General features: G+C 42.7%; 1 protein-coding gene and 1 pseudogene across 4 annotated transcripts; one reads left to right on the forward strand and one right to left on the reverse strand.

The window, feature by feature from the left end:
• Positions 1-355: 355 nt before the first annotated feature.
• On the forward strand, positions 356-1634 carry LOC136536974 (acyl-[acyl-carrier-protein] desaturase 4, chloroplastic-like; annotated as a pseudogene).
• A 2251-nt stretch (positions 1635-3885) lies between these two features.
• On the reverse strand, positions 3886-6563 carry LOC136539532 (F-box protein At5g39250-like). 4 transcript variants are annotated; one of them, XM_066531496.1, is made up of 4 exons: positions 6404-6563; positions 6201-6258; positions 5934-6026; positions 3886-4840 (listed from the first exon to the last, which is right to left on the reverse strand). In XM_066531496.1, the coding sequence occupies exon 4, from the start codon at positions 4781-4783 to the stop codon at positions 4031-4033; it is 753 nt and encodes a 250-aa protein (XP_066387593.1). In that variant the 5' UTR covers positions 4784-4840; positions 5934-6026; positions 6201-6258; positions 6404-6563; the 3' UTR covers positions 3886-4030. The 4 variants fall into 4 exon arrangements, with proteins under 4 accessions (XP_066387593.1, XP_066387591.1, XP_066387592.1 ...); XM_066531494.1 differs by having other exon boundaries at positions 5934-6087; XM_066531495.1 differs by lacking the exon at positions 5934-6026.
• Between the last annotated feature and the right edge of the window lie 16731 nt (positions 6564-23294).

Genomic DNA, 23294 nt, shown 5'->3' on the forward strand with positions numbered 1-23294 from the left:
CATGGTTAACCGAAGATATATATACTGTAGATATGTAATGCCGGCCGCTGCATGCACAGTGTACGCGCAGACCATCCTGCACATTTAATAGCCACCTCTATCGTGCCCTCTTCCCTCCCTATATCCGTGGGAAGATTTAATTTGTACCCCCCCTCTCTCTCTCTCTCTATATATATATAGGTACAAATTAATATATATAGTGAAATTAAATTAGCTTCTCTCCCCGGCACAACCCAGGTACTCCTATATAGGATCGGAGTATTGTTGCAACTGAAATTAAATTAGCTTGGTGGGCTACTGGTTAGGTTAACACGCAAACGAACTGAACGCACTGATCGATTTCTTGGCCGGGCGCATGCATGGCGCGGCGTCTGCTAGTGTGCGTGCATGCTCATCATCCAGCTTCAGCAGAGGCGCCGTGGTAGGGAGATGGAGCGCGGCCGCCTCATCAGCCACCTCGGCTCCGGTCGACAGCAGCTCGGAGTTGGAGTGGCCGCCGGTGCCGCGGGAGCAGGTGGAGGCCATTCCGGTCGCTCAACGGGTGGGTGGCGGAGAACATGCTCCCGCTGCTCCCGCCCGTGGAGTCCGCCTGGCAGCCGCACGACTACCTGCCGCGCTCCGCGGCGGCCGGCTCGGAGGCCGCCAAGGCGTTCACGGAGGAGCTAGCCGAGCTGCGGGCCGCCGCGGCGTGCCTTCCCGACGACGTGCTCGTGTGCCTGGTGGGCAACATGGTGACGGAGGAGGCGCTGCCCACGTACCAGTGCATGTTCAACAGCACCGAGGGCGTCGGCGACGACACGGGCGCCAGCACCCTCCCCTGGGCGCGCTGGCTGCGCGGCTGGACCGCCGAGGAGAACCGCCACGGCGACCTCCTCAACCGCTACCTCTACCTCACCGGCCGCGTCAACATGCGCCAGGTGGAGGTCACCATCCACCACCTCCTCCGCAACGGCATGGTACGTACGTACGTGCGTGCGTGCGCGTGCATGTTCAAAAACTGATATGATATCAGCTGTGATTGACTGATGATTAATAACCACGCATTCAAAAAATTAAAGGAAATGCTGATGCCCAAGAGCCCCTACCACAGCCTCATCTACGCCTCGTTCCAGGAGCGCGCCACCTTTATCTCAAACGGCCACACGGCGAGGCTCGCGGTGAAGCACGGCGACCTCACGCTGTCCAAGATCTGCGGCGTGGTGGCCGCCGACGAGAGGCGGCACGAGGCCGCGTACACCAGGGCGAGCGCCGAGCTCTTCGACGTGGACCCGGACGGCATGGTGCGCGCGCTGGCCTACGTCATGCTCGGGAGGGTCACCATGCCGGGCCTGCTCATGTCGGACGGCCTCGGCGACGGCGACAGCCTGTTCGAGCGGTTCTCCGCGGTGGCGCAGCGCGCCGGCGTGTACATGGCGAGCGACTACGGCGACATGGTGGAGCACTTCGTGCGGCGGTGGCGAGTGGCGAACCTCGGGGGCCTGTCCGGCGATGGCCGCCGCGCGCAGGAGTACGTGTGCGGGCTGGCGCCCAAGATCCGGCGGATGGAGGAGCTGGCGCACCGGAGGGCGGCCCGCGGGGAGCCCGGCATGGCCCGGTTCAGCTGGATCTTCAACAGGAGCGTCGTGGTGGGCTGAGCCTTTTCTCAGGGAATAACCTCAGACGCTTCGTGGGCCGTGTGTTGTATCCATGCTTGCTGCTTTCTTTTACCGATTGAGTATTGCTTGCATGAAGGTCATATAGACCGCTGTATCTACCCTGCTGTGTTGCCGTCTACTTTCTCAGTTTGAAAATGCAAGTATTTTTCCTTACTATGTGAAACTACTCTGACTTCCTTCAAATTGAAAGAGGGACAAGAAAAAATAGAAGAGGAGAAAGAGAGGTGAATGTGCCGGCTGGCCTCCTATCCATTGGTCGGAGCGTCCATGTACAAACTCTTTTGACACCCTAGGGCGCCGCTAAAACGTATTGTATTAGACATTTTACAGAGGGAGTACTTTAATAGCCCCGTTCGCTGGTCTAAAACTTGGCTGAAACTGGCTGAAAAACATTGTTCCGGATGAATTGTTGTGAGAGAAAACACTGTTCCGGCTAAAAAAAGAAGCCGAACAAGCCGAATATAGGGTAAGCCGAACAGAGCCAATTTATTCTTCCTTACTCCTGTATGAAATGGTTGGAGAAGTTAACAACGAGCAAAGACAATTACGTTTTCTTGTAGACCGTGCCATAGCATGCTCGTAATTGTAAGATCATTTTCTTTTCCAAGAAATAGCCAAATAGGAGAGGAAGGACCCTACTGATATATTTTTATTTAAAAAAAAGTAGTACTGCCAAAAATTACGAGCTGGACAAAAAAAGGTCATCCTGACATCCTTCAATCTTAATCAAACCCAGCCTGATCTCTTTTGCAAGTTCCGTTCAGAGAAACGCCCGTGGGTACAGTTATAGCGAGGTGAAGCCGACAAGAAGTGCATTCTCCAAGTTTGTCCAAGTGCATTTTTTTTCTACCTTTGGATGGCCAATGCTAGAATTGAGTTTTGAATGGCATTTATTTGTTGCTTCATAAGTTTGTAGTAAGTGATCTTATTCTCTTAGTCATAAGAGATGAAGTCGAATTTATTTTAATTATCTAAAAAAAATCTATGTTTTCCCATATCCTCAAAAAAGTGAAGCTGCTTAGAGTGGATTTTTTTTCTTATAATAACTTAAGAGTGGGTTTGGGCTTGTCTTTATGATGTGTGATGTGCGGCCTAATTCTGGAACATCAACTCTATCCTGTAATAGCTGGTAACCCCAGCACTCTGTTTTTGGTCTCCATGAAGCTGGAAGAAGCCTTCTGTCCAAAAAAAGGTCTAAAGAGTAAAACTTTCATTAGCAAACGAAGTATTCTGATGGTGAATCCAGAATCATATATCTTAATGACAATATTGACTTACTTGCTTCTATCTAGGCCGGTGATTGAATTTTCAAAACATTGACTTGTCGGAATTCCAAAACGACATATTTTAAATTCGATGGAATATTTGAAAATATATAGCCCCAAACTGTTTAGAACCAAAAGACATTCCAGATGCCCTTTACATGAATTTTGATGGGAGCAGTCGAGCAGCACAGAAAATATCGGAAGCGTCTGTGGCAACATTATTTCTTCCTAAGGGCTTGTTTGTATGCTTATGTATCTATCTCAATGCATGTGTGTTATGGTGGGTTGTGTGTGAAACAATTAGCACAGAAATTTGAGGTGGATACATGGGTATCTAAACTAGCCCTAATTGTTTTAGATGGCATTTTAAGGATAGGAGTCGTTTTCCGTTTACCTATTTATTGACAAAAGAAGAGCATGGAAGTGGTGCATTCTGAACTCCTTGGCTGTCGCCATGACATGACACGCGAGTCCTGACAGTGATCCTACACCTGCATTCTGTGTCTGTAGGTAAAGGAGATAACCCAAATAGGAGTATATTGTACTCAAATAGCATACCAAATAATTAGGGATAAGACCGTGATTCCACATCATCGTCAAAACAGATATAATCTATCTTTTTTTCCATGAATAGAAACCTATATAATATCAGAAACCGAGGCTTCTGAGAAGGGCTATGTTCTTACTTCAGGCAACAGATAGCACTTTGTCGATATTTTTCTCAAATATTTTTAGTGAAATTTATCTTATATATAGCTGCCATTCTATTTTCAGACTTTACAAGAGTCTGACATAGGGACACTGGATATAGTAAATTTCACATTTTTTTCAGAGTCAACACACAAAACTTACAATGAACAACTGCATAATCTGTGAAATCATATGACATCGTAAAAGAAACTGGTCACTGAATGCTATGTGAAGATGAGCAACAGTTGCAGGAGAAAAAACCTACGAAATAACTGTTAGCACATGGAGTGGCAAGTGATATTTATTCCAGTTTTTCCAATAGATAATATAGTTCAGTAGCATACATGCTCCAGCAGGGAAAGGATAAAACAACCATGAACATGATTTACATGTGTCAAATCCCAAAGGGGGGAAAAACTTCTATTTCCAATCAAGCATATCTAGAAGCCACAAGATTTCATTCTCCGACCTTGCCGCGTCACAGAAATCTAGCTCAATACCAAATACCTCAATGACGTTTGCTCCTTTGTACAGGAAAAGCAATGACATCCATGCCCGAATGTCGGATATGAATGGGTGTCTGGGTGAAAACCTAAGATACTCATAAGCCAGAGCACGTGATGCATTACTGTCAATGTAATCAAATGTTGACTTATTTATGATGCAAGCCATCTTGTTCGAATCCTTGCGGTGGGCAAGAACAGATATAGTGATGGTTGGCCCCATGGGAATTGACAACTTGGGCTCCACTTCAAGCATCAGGATGCAGTCTTGGGAATTCAAATGTGCTGCAAGTATATCTGGAATGCCACGGGGAGCACACTGTAGGCCTGCTCGGAGGGTGGAGCCTGAAACTGCTTGAGAAAAGATGAGTGATCCTTCAAGCCACATATCAATATAGAAAACAATATCCTCGAATGTGAGCCTTGGTACAGGAAGGTTCTGCATCTCCCGTGGTTTGGAGAAGGTTAAATACAGCTTTTTGTAGTTTGCGTCAGAAGGGGGCAGTTTGCAAATGGACGGCCACTTCCGTGAGCAAATGCATTTCCAGAAGTAATCATCCTTTGCAATTTCGCGCCATTGACGGCATACAAGCATGCAGAATACTAGATCTTTCCCGTCCAATAATGGGAAAACAGACTTAAGAACTTCATCAGGAAATTCACTTGCCATTGCTATCCAATAAATGAAGGAGACTGAATGTCCTCTACACCTCCAGGAGGCAAGATTCTGGGGATAGAAACAGAAAAAGCAATCAGGCATGCCTCATTAAATTGTCACGGAGATGATTTCCCAAAAAAAAGTGCACGGAGATGACAAACAGGGAAAAACATAGAAATGGCACTTCAGCAGTGCATGGAACAGCGGTTGCTGCTTTATTATATGTAGTCCCGGTAAGAATAGCATCCAAATTCCATGAAAAACAAGAATTTAGAGATGTAAGGTCAACCAGAAGTAATGGTTAATCACAATGGAGTCTTCCAACTGTGGTGGGTGGGGTGACTGAGGGGGGGTTCAACTAGGGAATGCCTGAACCCCATCACGACAACTAGATGATAGGGATAGAGCACCAAATCAATATCCACTCACACAATGGAGGCATGGAGTTAGAAGTTCAACATCAAGGAAAAACTTTAAGTTATTAATATTGTTGGGGAATCACTCTTTTTTTTTGAAAACCTGGCAGGAGCACTGCCTCTCAATTAAGATAGAAATAGACGTTTATGTACAGAATGGCCAATGGCCTGAGAGCCTCAAAGGGCACACACTGTCTCCGCTAGGGGAGCACCGGCTTAGGTGGGGACTAACTGAAATTGTTATTGAACACCCTCCCATGTAGTTCGATGTCTTCTTTGGCTCTAGAGGCCACCTGCCTTGCGTATATGAAGCTGTTCTGGAAGATCCTCCTATTCCTTTCTTTCCAAATGTTCCAGAACGTGTAGATTACCACCCCGTTGAAGTGTTGTCGCCTTTGCCTTGGGATTTTAGCAGCCGCTTGTTCCCACCAAGCACCAATATCAACTGGTTGGGTCTGCGGGCGTATGAGATCGACAGCATAATGCTCCCAAGTTAAGATGAGGCCCCAAATTTCTTGAGCGAGGGGGCATGGGGAATCACTCTCAGTATCACAAAATTATGCCCTTTTATAAAGTAAATCAAATCTTCAAAAAATCACTTCATTTTCCCTTTTGGGTGTGTGGTTAATCAGCAGGTTTACTCTGAAGCAGACCCTGCCGAAGAACCAAGCTCTTCACAGTTTCACACATCTTGACCCCCATCCGTCATTAATTTCTAATAAATCATTATTTAGTAAGTATGGTACCTTTGAAAATAAAAAAGGGGAACGGTGCTTCAGAAAATGAGTATCATCATTCCCCTTAATTCCATGACTATGAATGTTGGTCCGGTGGTAAATCTGCAAACGACCCATGTTTCGAGTCCCATGTTTGTAATTTTCTCGAATTCATCAAACGAAACTATTGCATGGCGGGGAAAGAAAAGTTAACTAAAACAAGACTCAAGAGTAAAGCAAGGGATAGATTCACCAGTATGGTACAAATGTTGGATCCAGAATTTAGATTTAACTTACAGATGATCCTCTGTGTATGCAAAATATCCCAGTCTTCAGAGGCGGACCTAGTAAAGCACTGTGCACCCAATAATTTGTGCAAAATAATCGAAGTTAGAGACATGTATTAGATCATATCCGAATACAAATAGCCAAATAGCTTAAGTTAGGGTTCGGGTGCTCAGTTTCGCACAGCAGGAACGGAAAGAAAAGGGTGCGCATACCTGGTGGTGGTGGGTGCTCGTCGCCGGCGAAGGACGCGACGAAGGCTGGCGAAGGGACCGACAAAAATCCGGGCACCTAGGCGTAGGGCGTCGGCGGTCGCCCAGTAGCCGCACGAGAGAGCGCGCACGCCGGATGGACGGCAGAAGAAAAGACTGAAAGCTGCAGTAGGCGGTAGCTACACGGACCCTGCTCCGGCCGGCGTATATCATAAACTCTTTTACAAATAGATCCGATTAATTTATAATATTTTGTTAGCTTGATGTGACTATTTACTACTGTTCATTTATGACTAATATATGCTCCTGCGTTGGATCTGACCACGAATTTTTATCCACGTCTGGCTTAAACAAACGTATTAACAAATCTATAACTCTAATTACATAAACATAACAAAATTGGTTTACTACGCTTATCATCTTAGACTGAACCTCAATAATCAAACATGGGCGCGAGGCTTCGTATCACACACGGACATGTGGATCTAGTCTTCGTTCAAAACCGGGTAGGACATGGACATATAAGCTTCGAGTGAAGGATGATTTGTATCGGACACAGACTCGTGTGGTTACAGCTATGCAGGAGACATTTGGCTAACTAGATCCTGAGTATTACTATACAGGCCAATTAACTAAAAATAGTGATTTTTATAGTTTTGGCGTCATACTTGTTGAGCTCCTAACAAGGAAGAAGCCAATTTTCCTTGTTGGAAAATCAAGTTTCCAACAGGTAGGAAACGGAGGGCCTTCACCCCGCTCTGGGCAAAGGTACGAGAAGTGGAAGATGGGTCCAAGCTCAATTAGGATTTCATAAATGCATCCACCAACCTTTCTTACCAGGAGGTTGGCCCTTGTGAGGGATTTCTTACGAGAGGCTCCAACGAGGACTAGGGGGAATACTGAAGTCATTGACGAGAGTTTGCATATCTCTACCTTACTCTCTAGCTTCCGCATTTACATTATTTGCATAACTCCTTTTGCGGTAGAGATAGCAACACACTAGCAAAACCGTAGTTGCACATTTACATAGTTTATTTTTTTGCATAGGTTTTGCTAAGGGTAGAAAAAGAGGCCATAGTTTAGAGTTAGAGTTTCAAGGTACCTTATTCACCCCTGCCCTCTTAGGCGTCACAGACCCCTTTTAATTGGTATCACCGTCATTGAGTCGACGCTACTTAGAGTGGTTGGGATGGATACCTCTAGGCCTCCGTACATTAACGACACTAACTTTTCCTACTATAAAGCTAGAATGGCTTGTCATCTTGAGGTGGTAGACTTGGGTGTTTGGAGAGTCACTCGTGACGGGATGAAACCCATTAAGAATCTCGATAAACCCACAAAGAGTGAATAAAAAGAAATTCATTTCAATGCTAGAGCTAAGAATTGCTTGTTTGAATCTTTTAGCATGGATGTGTTTAACCAAGTGTTCACTTTAAATATGGCACATGAAATTTAGTTAAAAACTCCAAGAGCTCCATGACGACACAACTAATGTCCGTGAGTTAAAATATTGTCTAGCTAAACAAAATTATGATTCCTTTAAAATGAATGATGATGATCTTGTTCGTGATATGTATTCTTGTTTGAATCTAATTATCAATGAGCTCCATTCAATAGGATTAACAAAGCTAGATGATACAGACATCATGAGGAAGATCATCTCCATGCTACCACAAAAGAAATATACAAGCATCATCACCCATCCTTTACAACATGAAGGATTTGAGCACCATGACCCCGGCCATAATCATTGGCAAGATAGTGGCATTTGAAATATCACGCAAGATGGGTCAAGAAGAAGCCTCTTCATCAAGCAAAGGCAAAGCTCTCGCATGTAGTGAGAAAAAGAAGATGAAGGGCAAGCAACTTGAGATAAGCTCAAGCTTAAGCTCCTCAACTGAAGATAAAGAAGAAGATGATGATGATGATGACGAAGAATCAAGTGATGATGATCAATCTTCCTGCTCCACCTCTGACCTTGATGAAGAATCTATCAAGCTTATCAACAAGGTGGAAAAGATAATCCAAATACTCAATGTCAAGGGTGTGCCCATCCAAATTCAAGATTTCATCTTCACAAATCAAAGAAATGAGCAAAGAAAGAAAGGATGCCATGGATGCGACGAGTTGGTGCACTTTGTAGAAGTTTATCCAAACAAACCTACACCCAAGATAAAAAGAAGGCGTGCAAGGACAAAGCCCCCACATCAATAAGATCATGGGATGATTCTTCAAGTCAAGAAGAAGACCACCACAAGAGACGAGGGCATAAGCACTCATCATCAAGCACTTCACATGTGTGCCTTATGGCATGAGGTAACAAAAAGCCTATCCCTAGTGATAGTGACAACGATAGTGATAGTGATGATGAGCTACCTTCTTATGATAAAATTATGCAACAAAATCTTAACTTTATTAAAGTTTGCACTAGTCAACAAAAGAAGCTTGAAAAATTAAAAGAAAAACTAGATAGCTCACAACAAGCTTATGCTACTTTGCTTGAATAATATGAAACTTTTGCCAATCTTAATATGGAGCTATCTACTAAAATTGAGCAACTTGAGACTAGTGCAAACACAAATAATTGCACAATCAATGATGAGCAACTTGTAAAAAAATGAAAAATTAAAGGAAAAGTTAGCTAGCTCACAAAATGATTATAAAAGTTTGCTCGCTAAAATGGAAACCATGTGCAAACATTGTGATGAGCTAACTAATAAAGTTACTAATCTTGAAGCCATCGGTACAACCCTCACTAAGGCATCTAAAAAGAAAAGTTATATCTTTGACGAGCCTAAAAATGATGCTTCTACTTCTTGCAATGATTTATGTTTAGACTCACCCTTGTGCAACTAAGTTTGTGTTGAGAAAGTTGTTGTAGATACATGCACACAAGAGGTTGCAATGGAGAATGAGCAACTCAAGCAAGAAGTGGCTCGCCTTACCAAGGACTTGACTCAAATAAGAGGCAAAATGGAGCAAGCCCAACTTCATCAAGATAACACCATCAAGGGAGTGAAGGGGCTTGATAAAGGACAAACCATGGTTTGCTACATGTGCCATAAGGAAGGCCACAAGTCCTATGAGTGCAAGGTGAAGAATGAGGAAGGAGCAAAGAAGAAAGACAAAAAGCAAACAAGCAAGCTCTCCAACACCTACACCGACAAGGTGGACAAGAAGGCCTCCACACCATACTTATTAAATAAGAAGAAAAATGACAAGGTGGTGGTCATCAAGGTGAACAAGCAAGCCAATAATGGGGTCAAACATTTTTGGGTGCCAAAGAAAATTATTTCAAATATGAAGAGCACCAAGAAGGTTTAGATCCCAAAAGGGAAGTGAGAAGTCCGATGGACTTTGGGGAATTTGAGACTTGGCAAAGTATGGGTGCATTTCATGGGGTGCATTATTATGGACAAAGTAATTGCCAAATGGGTTAGTGAATACTATGGACCCAAAATCCCCTTCTCATGATAGGTAACTAGATTTAATTTCTTACAATTGGTATCAAGATTCAAATTCTTGCAATCTCAATTAGAATCTAGTTCCTTTCATGCCTAGGTTTGCATTTGCGTACTTAAATCCTTTGTCATGCATACACTAGGTATAGCTTATGGTAGGCTTGCTCGGTCTCACTCTTAACCCTTGGAGCAAACCAACATGGTTTAAATTGTTTAGGAGCACGACACATAGCTTGTTTTACAATTGTTCATCTAATATGTGCCAAAGTCTAAATTGTAGATAATTTCTCTCAAATATCACCTTCAAAAATGATTCTCATATTCATGTGATACAATTTAGAGCCAGCGATGAAGGTCTAATCGTTTTTAATTTTTGACTTGTCTTCATTGCTTTTGCTTGATGTTGCTTATACTTGTTTATCTGTTTCCTTTTTAGGAGGTTTCGGTGATACATTAAGTGTGTGGGCCGAACACCTTCATGCTCTCTACATGAAGATAGGAGGTTAATTATGACCTCTGCTTTTTGATAAGTATTTTTGACTTACGTTGCTTATATTTTGGTTTTCTTGATAGGTCGGGCTCGTCACCACTTCAAGAATGTTAATTTCTACCCTTTGCTGTGATACAATTTAGAGCATCAATGCTTGGTGGGTTGTCTTTGCTTTCTGGCTTAAGTGCCCTTCGGCCTTGCTATACTGATGGTTTCTTTGGGAGTGTTCGGCTGGCTGGTTGAATAAGCCAAAATACTATTCCAGCTGGGTTGTTGTGAGAGAAAAATATTGTTCTGGCTGAAAGACACTGTTCATGTGAACAGTGCCCATGTGAGTGGGCTGGCTAGCCCTAGCCATGGCAACCAGCCAGCCGAACACGCCCCTTGATAGGGCCATCATATAGCAGAGGCACTAGAAGAGCGGGCGTTGAAGGAAGTTATCGACCGTGACGACGCCACTGAAGCTCTGAAGAAGGAGGTGGAGCTGCTCGAGGCTGAAAGGGCGTGGCTTGCGGGGGAAGTTGAAAGCCTCCATGCTGCCTAGAGTGATGTTGAGAAATTAAGGGGTGAGTGTCCTCTTTGAGCAAGGCGCTGGAGTGCTCAAAGGCTGTGGAGCAGTTAGCCCTTAACCAGGCCGAGAAGGCCAATGAGACTGTTGACCTCCTTTGCAAGGAGGTGGAGGCTGAGAGGCAGTCTGGTACCACCCTAGGGGATCAAGTTGCCCTCCTGTCCAAGCATCTAGAAGACACAAGTACAGTAGGTCTGGGGGTGGCCCAATTGTACTTAGATACACTTGGTCGGTTTTGGGGCACCACTTCCTCTGCTCGAGGAGCCTTCGACGCTTAATATCTTTACTTGGCTAAAATCCAATTTGGCCATGCTCCCCGACTTTGTTGGTGGAGTGGTCGTCTTTGGAGCGCTGGCCTCTGCTAACAATTTTTCCAAGATGCTGAAGCAAAATGGTTGCTCGCACATCGACGGCTTGAAGAAGAAGGAGGATCTTGAGGGCTCAGCCGAGCTTGGAGTGACTTCTCGAGATGTTAGAAGATCTATCCGTAACTTTATGAAGTCATTCTAGGTGAAGTTTGGCCGGGCGAAGGCACGATGTGCGGTGGTTGGTTGCTTTCTTTTGTCTACTTTTTGACTTGTGTTTCTTTGGTGCATTTCTGCATTCATTTTTGTGTGTTTATTAATTCTAGGCTAACTGTAGGAGTTTGAAAAAGTGGAGGCTACACATACTACTTCTGGGGCACCGAGTTTCGGGGCTGGTGAGGCATCTGCCCCAAAAGCTCCATCAGGTGGTAGTGAGGCTACGAAGATAGGGGAGATCGCCTCCGCTGCTGCTAATCTAGAGGTGTAGTGCCTAGGTTTTAGTTAATTCTTTAGGCTTAGTTTATGGTGAAGAGTCACAAAAGTTTGCCCTTTGCATATATTGTGGCTTTTGTTACTTTGTTGGTGCCTTCGTGCATTAAGTTTTAATTGTAAATTTGCCCTATGCAGGTTTCCTCCTTTGGGCCTGTGGGGGACGTGCTACCTTTGACCTTTTTCCAAGATGGTATTTATATTAGTGGTGAACTATGGGATTACTGGCATCAAAGTTTTCCCAGACCTTCTGTTGTTGAGATGTTTGCCTTCGTATCGTATGATATTGATGATGAATGCGCAAAGTTTACTAGGCCAGTGGCTTGGCGAGGGCCTCGACCACCAGTTTGGTTTTTAAACTTATTCCCAATTGTTTAGTTGGCCTTCACATTTTTGTAATGTTTGCTCTCAAGGCTTAGTGTGTTTTTCATTTTTGCTGCCTTCGAGCTTTTGTAAGACTGCGTTTGTGTTTGTATTGACTGCGCTTGTAATGCGCTTTGTTGTAATAAGTTAGTTTTCTTTGAATAAAGTTAGTTTGAAGTGGTTGGCTGGACACTATTCTATTGGCTCTTTCCACCGCCCCATTTGACTCTGGATGATAGATTAAAGCGAAGGCTATCTTTGTTCTTTGGCAGAATTCTTTGAACTTGTCTGAGTTGAACTATTTCTCATTATCCACTATTAAGGTTCTCGGTACTCCAAACCTGTAGATTATGTTCTGCCAAAAGAATTTTTTCACTGTCTTTGAGGTGATTGTTGCTAGTGGCTTGGCTTCAATCCATCTTGTGAAGTACTTGATTGCTACTACTGTGAATTTGTTCCCCCTATGAAGGTGGTAGTGGGCCGACCAGGTCCATACCTCACCTTTGCAATGCCCAAGTGGGTGGGATGAGCTGTACTGCTGCCGAAGGTTTTGACTGATGTGGAGATGTGGTCTAGCATGCTTCACATATCTTAATAATTTGTTCTATATCTTTGGTATGCATGGGACAATAGAATCCCTACTTGATAGCCTTCGCAGACAATGCCCTTGGACCAATGTGAGAGTCACATGTCCCTGAATGGATTTCTTGGAGGAGCTCTATGCCTTCGCTCTGATGTATGCACTTGAACAATCATTGAAATACACCTTTTTGTATAAGATGACATCTATTAGTGTGTAACTCCTTGCTCTTGCTACTATTCTTACTGTGCTTGCTTCATCATCTGAATTGTGGACATTGTTCAAGTAATCTGTAATTAACTGCCTCCAGTCTTTAGATTTAGTGATTAGAATTGTTTTGAATGCCTTGGTAGTTGTTTGGGTTGCTAGTGCTTTTAATATTTGGTAGAAAGCTCCCTCCAGGATGGGCAAATTGTTTGCTGCCGCCTTGGTTAGTTCATCTGCTTCTATGTTTTTCTGCTCTTGGTATATGCTTTAGTGTGAATCCCTAGAACCTCCGCTTGAGTGCCCTTACTGTGGCTAGGTATTTGACCTGCTCTAGTTCTCTTGCCATATATTCCTTTTTGACTTGTCCAACCATGACTTGGGAGTCTATTTTTGCTAGTACTGTCTTGGCGTCGAGTGCCTTTGCCTTGTTGAGGCCTAGTATAAGGCCTTCATACTCTGCTATATTATTTGTTGCTTTGAATTCCAGCCTTGCTGCATACTTCGTGCGGAGGCCTGAGGGTGCTATCAAAATGGCAGTGGCTCTAGCTCTGAGGTGTCCCTAGGTTATGTCTATGTAGAGTGTCTAGATTGGAGGTTGAGGCTATGGGGTTTGATGCACCAAAGGCGTCTTGTCTACCATAATGTTTGCTAATGCTTGTGATTTGATTGTTGTTCTCAACACATAGCTGATTTCAAACTAGGATAGTTCTATTGTCCATTTTCCTATTCTTCTAGAAGCCTCTTTATTACTGAATATGTCCCTAAGTGGTTGTGAGGAAGGCACTGTAATCTCATGTGCTTGGAAGTAACGCTTTAGCTTCCTTGATGAGATAAGTACATCGTATGCTATTTTTTTGATTTCTATGTAGTTCAGCTTTGCTCCTAACAAGGCTTCTGAGATGTAGTAGATAGGCTATTGGATGACCTTAGACTCTTCTTCTTTCTCCTAAACAAGTGTGTAACACCCTAGGTGTTTATCACCAGTTAAGCAGTGGGTTTGAGCTCAAATACGACATGTTAAGTGATATTCAAGAGCTTTAGTTCCTTATCTCTGAAGCGGTGATGAAGGTGTTGAGGTCAAATCTATGAAATTGAGTCCCAACTTGAACTTGGACAATACACCTTGCTTACATGTTGACCCTTTTCAAATGTAGGCTTGAGTAATGTGGAAGGTGCCCCTTTTCATGTGCCTCACATCTATTTCCATCTACATTGACTATTGGGTAAGTTTCATGAAGTTTGGAGCCAAGAAGTCACATGAAATGATAAGTTATAATCTTTCTTAAATTGCTTCATCTGGTGAATGGGAACATGGGATGTCTACCAAACCTTGCTTCCTTGCCCAAATGACTCTAATTGAACTCTACAACAAAAGTCATGAAGGGTTCATGTTGAGCAAATATCAAGAAAATACCTCAATTGGTCGAAAACCCTAATTCCAGGGTTTAACGAGGTGCTGTTTTGACCAAGATGAACTAATGATTTTGGTACTAGTGGTGAAGTTTGACCATTAATAAAAGTTGAAGTTTGAGTGGAGTACAACAAACTTTATTTTTGGACCAAGCCCTGATTCAACTCCTAAGTAACTCAAACAATGGCCTCAAGTTTGAATGCAATGCTTCTTTGGGCTCTCAGAAATCTGTCCCTGATCGGCAACAGCGAGTTGACAAGTTGTGACATTTTTATCTTCCAAATTCATATGGTAACTCAACTAGATTCCTTAATATGAGTTGAAGTGCCCTTTATGAAGGAAACAACAAAATAAGTCTCAGCACATTTGGAGCTCATTTGGTCATTCAAAGGTTCTCTCCAAAATGGCAAGTTCACTGAATTTGGTCACACTGCTAAAACTCTGAAATCTGAATTTTAGTTTCATCTATCTATCTTTGGAGATTTGTATCTTCCTAACCAAGCTGAACTAATCCTAGATCCTTTAAGCAAAGTTGTAGTTTAAATTAAGTATAACAACTTTTGTTTAAGTACTAAGACCTGGTTTAGCCTCTAACCTAGCCAATTAGGGACCCCAAGATCGAATCCAGTGCTGTTTTCAGGGTCCAAGAATCGACTAAGTCTAGAATTTCAGTGGCAATGATGATTGGCATCCCGTGTTCCCCAAAAATTGTTAAGCAACTTGAGTTGAGCCAAAAATAAGAGTTGAAGCTAATTCCATGAAGAAGGTATAGGATGAAGTTGGATCAAATTTTACCATGTTTTGACCAAGTAATTCGAGCTCAAGTAGAGCAAGGCTTAACCAGTGTTAAGTCGTTGACACTATCAACTTGGGGCTTAATTAGCCGCTAATGGAGAGCTCTAATGGCCATGCACCTTTAATAGAAGTTGTAGAACAGTCCAAGATCAACAACTTTGCTTCAAGGCTTGTTCGCCAAATTAGCCTATAATTGGCCCAAAATCAGTGCCCACCACACCCACACCGTCGCACGCCATGTGCTTGGAGAAAAGCCGATGCGTCTATCATGTAGGAGAGCATGCCCCACCATTGTTGACACACACTCCACCTCCCGACATGTGCCCTGCCTCCTCCTTGCTCGAGGTGTGGACACCGATCCCCTATCTCCGTGACCTCGGCTCCTAGGATTTCACCCTCGCTCTCCCTTGCCTCTCTCCGTGCTCCCTCTCATGCTTGCCATGGGTGATTGAGCTAAGCTCCATGGGCACCATTGTTCCTCTAGCCCGAGTGCCTCACAGCCCTGCACCACCGTCACCGCCTTCGCCTCGTCGTTCTCTACCTCGCACACACGCTCGCCGAGAAGCTCCATTGCCGAGTAGCTGTCACCATCGGAGCCATGCCTTTGGTGTGGTGTGGCTAGGCCAACCTAGCCCACCTTGGGCCAAGCTAGGTAGCCCTGTGGGTGCACTCAGGCCCCTAGGTGCTCCTCGCCGCTGTCGACCCCTGCTGGCCAAGGCCGGCCGACCCCGAGCTCGTCCTCGCTAGGCGTCGGGCCACTGCTGCCATGGCTGAGCCACCTCCGTCCACCATGAGGCAAGCCACGAGCGCCTGCTAGTATGCACGGGCCCCCTGGCACTCCGCCGCCACCGCTCGCCACCGGAGATCAACCACCTCAGCGGAAAATCAAGCCGCCGTCGACCTCCTCTGCTCTAACTCGCGTCGAGGACCTTGTGCTAAAAAGGAATAAAGGGAAGGGCCTATCTGCAAGTCTGTGACTCATGTGAATAGTGACTAGAAGGATCGTTTCACTGGAATATGTTTTCATGAAAGTTTGGGATCCTCGGTGCAAATTTGTTTTTCTTTTATGGCTAAAAATTTAGAAAATCATAATAAATTGTAGAAAAATCATAAAATAGAAAATGAAGACTTTTGGAATCCTTGAGAGTATATATATGCAGTGGAGTCATAATATGATATGTGTTAGTAGAAGCTTTTTGCTGTTTTTATTTATGTGGGTTAATTAGGGTTTTCTAGGAATAAATTCATATCTAAAGTTGTGATGCTCTAATTGCTGTGAAATTTTTATTGTAGGCTACTGATGCTATGTCTGTGCTGTGGTAAAAATTTCATGGTCATTGAATGTAGTATGATTGAGTTATTGATTTAATTGTTTTAATGCTTGATAAATGGTTTTAAATGGCTTATAAATAATTTATATGTGCAAAAATGTGAAATGTGGTTCCTTTGCGCTTGCATGGTGATAATGTGTCCTGGGAAACCCTAATATGGCTATATGTTTATAGAAAATAATGATCTTTAGATTTATCTTGTTCTCACATGTTTATTAATAATTAAGATTTGTCTTTTTCATAGCAATTAAATATTAATAATTAAGATTTGTCTTTTTCATAGCAATTAAATTATAAAACCTGAGCATGTAAGATTTTTATAGTAATCATGTTTTGTCATGATCTATCTCTCATAAAAATTTGAGATCCAAATGAGATGTTTGCAACATCACCTATAATTAATATATAGGTTTTTATATATAGAAAAGCTAATGAAAGTTTGTTAGTAGATGCTTGTGTTTATGCCATGTAATACTTCTAATAATTGGTGCTAGGTAATGTAATTGCTTGGTTATAGTTAGGAGTTGCATGGAGCTGCATATATGGCAACAAAATATTAGTTGTTAACAACATAAATGGTAAATACATATAGTTGTATCTCTGCTGTTATGGCTGCATGTCTAGTTTCTGTGGTGGTGATATTTTCATGATGCAAATGATGTTTTCTGTAGATATGTTGAATCCAAAAGTTGTATATAATTTCCTTATCTTTCTTGTCCTAAAATGTCATGATTTGAGGCCTGCTGGTTTAGGAGTTATAAATTTTACAAGTTTGCTGTCAGCTTTTGCATGTGCTCTTCACAGATCTGAATGATTGTATTGTTTGGGTTATTTAAACATAGAATCATGGATTGGTGATAAGCAAAGAGTTGTAGTTCTTTTGTTAAGATCTCCAAATTGTCCAATAACACCCTTTTTGGTGGTCTAGAACTCTAGTTATAGCTGTTCAAAGTGGAATGGTAGGTTCTATTCAAATCTAGATAGAGATGTCTTCATTGGGTTGTTTAACCTTGTTAGCTATAGAATCATATTATGATAATAATAAGAAAGTTATAGGTAACTTAATAAGATTTCTATAAAGTTAAGAATCATGCTTGTTGCATGATTAGAATTCCAGTTATGCATTTTAGAAGTTCATGTCAGTTTTTTGTCCTAGTTGGTGCAGATCTGCGTGTTTGTGTTTTTCAACATTGTTAACCTTTGAATCAGTTCTAGATGTAAATAACAAAGTTGTAGGAAATTTTCCTAAGCTTTCCAAAAAGTCCAAGATCACCTTTATTGAATGTTTGTAACTCCAGTTATGGTTAAAACAAGTGACTGTTGTGCTGCTGTCTAGAATCTGAGCATGTACCTAAAGTTGTTTGCTTCACTTTGCTTTGCTTTTATGCTTGTTAGTGTTAGCTCATGACACTACAAGAGTTAAATTGATCTACTTGAGGTATCTTATTAATGTGTTATATAATGTTGGTCAAGCATGTAACTAATGAATGGTCATGTATGCATGTTGCCACAAAATGATCTTGATGCATGTTTTGCTAGAGCTTTAATTATATTGGTGTCATTCACCGTAGCCCTAGTTCTTATTCGATGCTTGGATTAATTAGTTCTTGATTGTTAAATGCTTGTAATAGTTTGACTTGAGTTAACTGGTGTGCCATGCTTGTTATGCTTGCTACCCCTATGCTAGACTTGAGTGATAGTTAGTTAAATGACTTGCTCTCTAAGTGCATATGTCTTGAGGTGTAACCTTATACTTATCTTGAATGCTTTTATATGATGCATCTCATGTTACCATTCTTCACATTCATGCACTGACATTGTTGCATCTCATCTAGGTGTGCTAGATGCACAACGTGTGGACGTGAAGCACGTGATAATAGAGTCGAGCCAAAAGACGGTGTTGGTGGAACTATCCCGAAGATGGAAGGACCCCTGGAGTGCATGCCTAGAGTGGCAGATGTTCCCCAAGATGGTGCAAGCTAATTGAACTAACTTTTTGTTGGATCCTAGGCAAGCCCCGGAGCATTCTAAACCCCCTATGTTTTACAAATATGAACTTGAGTCCTTTTTTGTTTGATGCATTAGGTTATAAGAGTTGATTTGGAAACACTTGATGCATAGAACTACCTTGTCCAGATATATAGACCTTAAACCCTGTGTAGGTCAAGGATTGAATATATGCTTAGCCATGCTTAGACCGGTAGAAGTCAGGTGATTTCCTGTCACCTACGAGGTATAGGTGGATACCAGAGCACGGTTGACTATATTTACTATCATGGAAAATAACCATGGGATGTTATCTAAGTGGAGACCGGGTGGGATCTTATATGCACATGGTGTGGGTTGGCTATGTTGATCCTGTCTGTGTCGATTAAGGACTATATCGTTGTTGGCGCTTCTATCAAGATTGAATGCATGCTACTCACTTAGTTGGCCGGATAACTCGTTCTGAAAGTGAAGCCGAGTAGCTCAACTCAGGCCGGGCCTTGTTCTATTAGAGTGCACACTCTGGATGGTAGTAAGGATGTGTGGGGAGCCAAACATGAGCCCAAGGATAGGATGGGCCTGAACGTCCTGGCAGCTAGTTGCCCCTGATTGTGCAGCGCTGATCGAACCCATGAATTGGACCTGAGTTATACCAAAGGTGACCTAAGACTACCTTGGCACAAGTATGTCTGGGTTTGTGTTAGGAATAACTGCCTAGCTAGTTGCAACCGATTCGAATCGCCATCTCTCCCGAATAGTGAGAAACTCGACTAGTCCCAACATTGTAGTAACTGGACTATGAAATTTGATGATCATATTGGACATGGCAATGCTACACTAGCTATGGTTATTATTGTGATGCTACATAATGATATATCACATGTTTCGCACTGGTTAGATGCTAATCTAGAGATGAATAGCTACAATTAACTTGGAATCAAATTATAAAATATATAGCTCAACTAGTGGCTTTTTATGCAAAATGTTGTCAAGCCAGCTCCACTTATAAAGCCTTGCATGATCCTTAGTGTCACTTTATTTTTGGTTTATGATGGATAAGTCTAGCTGAGTACATTCAAGTACTCAGGGTTTATCCCACCATGTTGTAGGTGAAGTTCCTGGCCTGCTGAAGATGGTGGCTAACCGCCGGTGGGCTCGGTGTCTCTATATAGTGTTCATATCTATATACTTTTGTCAGAGGATGTCACGTATGCTAGCAATGCATTTGGAACTTATATTATTGTAATCATTTGAAAGCTATGTTGTTTTCACTAATCGGTTTTGAAACCTAGACTAGTACTATTATTTGTGAACTCGTTTGTAATATTATTTCCGCTGCAACTCCATGTATGTGATGTGTATTTGCTTAATCATGCGATCTTGGTTGTGATGTTGATTTACCGAGGTCCTTCGTGACACTCGGCGGACTACCGGGTTTATATAAGTGAAAGTATGTATGCGTCAACATGTTAAACGGGGACAACCATACTTGATCTTATATAAATTGGGTGGTTCTGTCATAAAGCACCCCCACTGACTGCATGGTCGGAAGCTGCCACATATAATAGTAGTGGTGCCTCTAGATCTGGTACTATTATTAGGAGTTTGCTGGCCATGTAGCTTTTGAGTTGCTAGAAGGTCTCCGACTGTTATGGCCCTCATTCAATTTTGTCTCTGCCTCTTAGAGCTTTGAATATTGGGAGGCTATGTTCAACTAACTTTGAGATAAATCTGTTCAATGCTGCTATTCTTCCAGTGAGTTTTTGGACTTCTTTTTTGGCTGAGGGTTCCACCATCGAGATTATGGCCTTTGTCTTCTATGGATTGGCACGAATGCCTTCGGGTCCTATGACATACCCAAGTATCTTGCCTCTACTAACGCCTAAAACATACTTTTTTGGGTTTAGTTTTAGGCCTACTTCCCTAAGGTTGGCGAATGTTTCCTTTAAATCTGCTATATGATCTTCTTTATTCTTGCTTATTACCACAATGTCATCAATATAAGCTATGATGTTTTTCTGCAGCTGTGGGCCGAGGACTGCCTTCATCATTCTAGTGAAGGTTGAGCCTACATTGTTTAGTCCTTTGGGCATTCTAGTGTAGCAATAAGTTTCAAAGAGGGTAGTGAAACTTGTTTTCTCCTCATCTTTTTTGTTGAGCCAGATCTGGTGATATCCTGAAAAATAGTCTAGGAGGGAGAAGCGCTTGCATCCTGCCCCCTTATCGATGGAGGCATCTATCCTTGGTAGCAGAAATAGGTCTTTCTTGCATGCTTTGTTTAGATCTATGAAGTTTATGCATATTCTCATCTTTCCATTTTTTTGGTACTAGTACTACATTTGCCAACCATTCTGAGTACTTAACTTCTCAGATGACGTTTGCGTCTAACAGCCTCTGTACTTTGGCCTTTGCTGCTAAGATTTTATCCTCTAACATTTTCCTTTGTCCCTGCTTCCTTGGCTTCACTTTGGGGTTGATGTCAAGGGAGTGTTGTATAATATCCCTGCTGACTCCTTTTAGGTCGGAGACTGACCAGGTGAAGATGTCTTTGTCCTTGGCTAAAGTTTCTATGAGTTATGTTTCTTCTTCCTTCGACTGGTTGCCTCTGATTGTGACCTTTCTGTTTAGGACTACATCTTCCAATGGGACTGACTTGAGATCTATTTTGCCCTTCAGCATGTCCGGAGGCTCTAGTGAGTTGGTTCTGGCCACTTCGATAGAATTGATGTTGCGCTGCAATTTGTAGATGGATTTTTCTATGTTTCTCACCTCCTTCCGACATCCATGCATTGTGATGGTGTCGTGTAAATCTAGCATTTTCATACATAAATAGCCCATGCGAATAGCTATATTGAACTTATTTGCAAGCCCCTTGCCGAAGATGGTATTGTATGGGTAGTAAAGGTCTACTATGTCGAAGGTCATGTATTCTGTCCTAGCATTTTCCTAGCCTCTGAAAGAAACTAGTAGGGACATTTTTCCCAATGCATTGATTCTCTTTCCTCTGAAACCTATTAGTGGTGTATCTAATGGCTACAGGTGGCTTCTACTTAATTTCATCTGATCGAAGGCATTAACAAAAATGATGTATGTGGAGCTTCTAGAGTCTATAAGAACCCTACTGATTTTCTAGCCTGCTATATTTACTTTTATTACCATAGCATCGGCATGGGGGTAGCTCTCTAACTGGAGGTCTTGTTCTAAGAATGTGATGGGTGTCTTTAACCAATCTATGTAGCGTACTGAATCCTACATTGCTATGTTGTTAATGAGCCTGAGGTGATATTTCTTCTGCTTCTTTGTCTAGAGTTCCATTGAAGAGCCTCTAGCTATTGGTAGTATTATGCCAATGGTGGGTAGTGGTGTATGTGGGTTGAGCTGGTTTTCTAGGTTGGGCTCATTTTTGGGGGTGGCTAGCTGTGGTGGAGGTGCTTCGAGTTGTCTATTATGCACTTGAGCTGGCTGGCTTATTTCGATGAATGTTATGTGTGGAGGCCTTGGGTTTATGTAGGTAAGGTTGGCTTCTGCTCACTGATTACTTGGTTGCCCTTGTTACTGGGTGCTTGCTCGCCATGTGGGTAGGAAGTTTGGGTAGTATGCGGCTACCAATGTGGATGGGTGAATTTGATTGGAGTTAAGACTTGGGTACATTGGGTAATATGGCTGTTGTGAAGACACAACAAAGGTGTGGTTGACCTCCCTGGTAGGTTGTTGTGGCAGAGGTTGAGGATTTGCCCTTCATTTTATCCTCTCCTAAATTTCCTTCGCATCTGGGTTGTCTCTGGTGATATGCCCTTTGTTTTCTCCATGAAAGAAGCATACTGCCTTCGCTGTCTTGGTTCTTGGTTTTTATTTCAGTTCTTCCTTTGATTATATTTCTTTCCTTCATACTACTTTTGTGATGCTTTGCTTGGGTCTGCCTCCATCATCTACTGCCCCTTGCTATTGCCTTGCTGCTCTATGTTGAAGACTTGTTGATTTGATGATTGCTGGGGCTGTGACTGGCCTTGGCTTCTATTGCCCCTTTGTGCATTCCTATTGTTCTCTTGGTACTGTTTATTCTGATTTTGCTCCTCTAGCCTTCTATGAAGGTCATTGTCTGACCTGCAATACTTCTCAAACTCATTGTATAGTTCATCTATGGTACCTGGCTTCTCCCAGGCCAGATGAGCAGCGAAGGCCCCAATGCGGAGACCTTTAACTGTTGCTTTGATTGCCACATCTTCTAGGACATTTGGTGCCTTTGCTTTTAGCTGCACGAATCTTTGAAAATAATCCCTCAGGGCCTCACCTTGATTTTGCTTACACTAGAAAAGGTCCATCGAGGTTAAGGATTCCATGGTGAACCATTTAAAGTTGGCTATAATCTTGTCGTGGAGGTCCTCCCATGAGTATACTAAACTTGGTCTTAGCATAGAGTACCATGCCAATGCATCACTTTCGGCTCCAATAATGAATGACTTGGCCAAGACAGTGTCATTCCCCCTCAGAGGCTACGGCTGCCCAATGTTTTAAATAGCGGGCTAAGCCTCTTAGCGGCAAGCTTTCTCAAAGGCTAAGGAAGACTATAGCGGGCTAAATAGCTGGCTAAGCCATTTAGCGGCTGAGAAAAGATATGTCAAGCATTAGATAATTTTACACATATATTAATATTAAACATTGAAGATGAAGACATTAACACATCAGAGCTTCATAGTTCATACATGTCCAGCCATCTAGGCATTACAATTTGCAAGTACACTGCTACATATTGAAAAAAGGGTAAAGAATAGAGAAGGAGGAGAAAGAAATCTAATTTACTACATGAGAGATTTTCTAAACTAGGGGCTCCCCTTACAGTAGTTTTGGTGTGCTTTGCTCAAGAGGTTGAAACGTATATATAGGGAAGAAAACTCCACACATCTACAT

The sequence above is a fragment of the Miscanthus floridulus genome, chromosome 2 (assembly GCF_019320115.1).
Source record: "Miscanthus floridulus cultivar M001 chromosome 2, ASM1932011v1, whole genome shotgun sequence".
NCBI classification, from domain to species: domain Eukaryota; kingdom Viridiplantae; phylum Streptophyta; class Magnoliopsida; order Poales; family Poaceae; genus Miscanthus; species Miscanthus floridulus.